This window comes from Manis pentadactyla, chromosome 10, assembly GCF_030020395.1.
Source record: "Manis pentadactyla isolate mManPen7 chromosome 10, mManPen7.hap1, whole genome shotgun sequence".
NCBI classification, from domain to species: Eukaryota; Metazoa; Chordata; class Mammalia; order Pholidota; family Manidae; genus Manis; species Manis pentadactyla.
The window spans coordinates 46,930,945-46,932,852 of NC_080028.1; the positions used below are offsets into that span (position 1 = coordinate 46,930,945).

The 1,908-nt window shown below is 35.0% G+C and overlaps 1 protein-coding gene across 1 annotated transcript; it reads left to right on the plus strand.

Annotated features, from left to right (window-relative positions):
• The first annotated feature begins 533 nt into the window (after positions 1–533).
• Positions 534–1,481, plus strand: LOC130679321 (olfactory receptor 6C2-like). Its single transcript, XM_057487928.1, has one exon. The coding sequence runs from the start codon at positions 534–536 to the stop codon at positions 1,479–1,481; it is 948 nt and encodes a 315-aa protein (XP_057343911.1).
• Positions 1,482–1,908: the final 427 nt, after the last annotated feature.

Here is a 1,908-nt window from a genome sequence, read left to right on the forward strand (position 1 = left end):
GAATCAGTTTTATGAAAGAATTTGTGTAGAATCGGTGTTTTGATTTGTTTTTAAATGTTTTGTAGAAAACTACAATTTAGGTATATGGTCCTGGAGTTCTCTTTGTAGGATGATTTAAGTATGTATTTTTTCACTTTACAATGTATAGGGCTACATAGATTAGATATCTCATCTTGAATTAACCCTGGAAGATTGTATCTGTCAAAGAATCAGTTCATTTTGCCTAAGTTTCCAAATCCACTTTGCAGAGCTTTTCAAAATATTTCATGTTCATCTTTTTAATGTCTGTATTATCTGAAATTGTCATAATTTTCTTTCCTGATAAACTCCATCTTTCCTCTTCTTTTTCAGATCAATTATACAGCACTTTTATTCATGTTATTCATCCTTTCTAAGTACCAGCTTGTGATTCTATTAATCATGTTTTTCCATTTTCTGTTTCAAAAAGTTTTGAGTCATCGTTTCCCTTTTTCTCTTCAGATACTTCCCTTTCGACTTTTTACGTGCCGATTACCTGAAACATCAAGGCAATAATGAGAAATCACTCAGCAATAACAACATTCATCTCGTTGGGACCTACAGAGGACCCACAGGTGCAAGTTCTGATCTTTATCTTCCTCTTTCTCACCTACATGCTGAGCATTACTGGAAATCTGACCATTATCATTCTTACACTCTTGGATTCTCATCTGAAAACACCTATGTATTTTTTTCTTCGAAATTTCTCCATCTTAGAAATCTCATTCACAACAGTCTGTATTCCTAGATTCCTGTACAGCATGTCAACTGGGGACAATACCATTACTTACAATGCTTGTGCGAGTCAAATATATTTTTTTTTAATTTTTGGGGCCACAGAATTTTTTCTCCTGGCAGCCATGTCCTATGACCGCTATGCGGCCATCTGTAAGCCCCTGCATTACATGAGCATCATGAACAACAGAGTCTGTACCATCCTTGTCCTCTGCTGCTGGGTCTCTGGGTTGATGATCATCATCACACCGCTAGGTATGGGTCTCCAGCTGGAATTCTGTGACTCTAATATCATTGACCATTTTGGCCGTGATGCGTCTCCTCTTTTTAAGATTTCATGCTCAAATACATGGTTCATAGAACAGGTCGTTATAATCTGTGCAGTACTGACATTCATCATTACACTGATAGGCGTTGTTCTTTCATACATATACATCATCAGGACAATTCTAAGATTCCCTTCGGAGTCACAAAGAAAGAAAGCTTTTTCTACCTGCTCATCTCACATGATTGTTGTTTCCATCACCTATGGAAGCTGTATTTTCATCTACATCAAGCCTTCAGCCAAAGAAGAGATAGACATCAACAAAGGGGTATCCCTGCTCACTACATCTGTTGCCCCTTTGTTGAACCCCTTCATTTATACTTTGAGGAATAAGCAAGTGAAACAAGCTTTCAGTGACACAATCAAAAAAATTGCATTTCTTTCACAAGTAAGAGCACACTGACTTTGAAAAATCAAAAGAAAATGATAGATTTGTTCCTTAACTTTTTTTCTCAAAGGCCTAACTAGTTCAGTCAGGTTAACCTTCATTTAATACTTCATAGCTTGATCTGTGAACCTGCTTGGAGTTTCTTGCTCTCTTTAATATCAATGAAAATTTCCTCTATCATTAAATGAATATGTTCCAGAAAATAAAATTCGCCTTAATCTCTCACTAAGAATTTCTAATATTACTCTGAAAGAAAATTTTAATGTTAAATATAGCTCTATGATTTTTGGGAAATTGTTAGAGCACTAGTTTTGTGAAACTCCTTTAATTCACATGTGCTGAACAAAATAGGAAGAATATTTCATTGTTGTTTTAAGATAGTAAGAAGACTAAATTAAAGAAAGAACTCCAAATAGGCATATCAATTAAAATCAAACATATT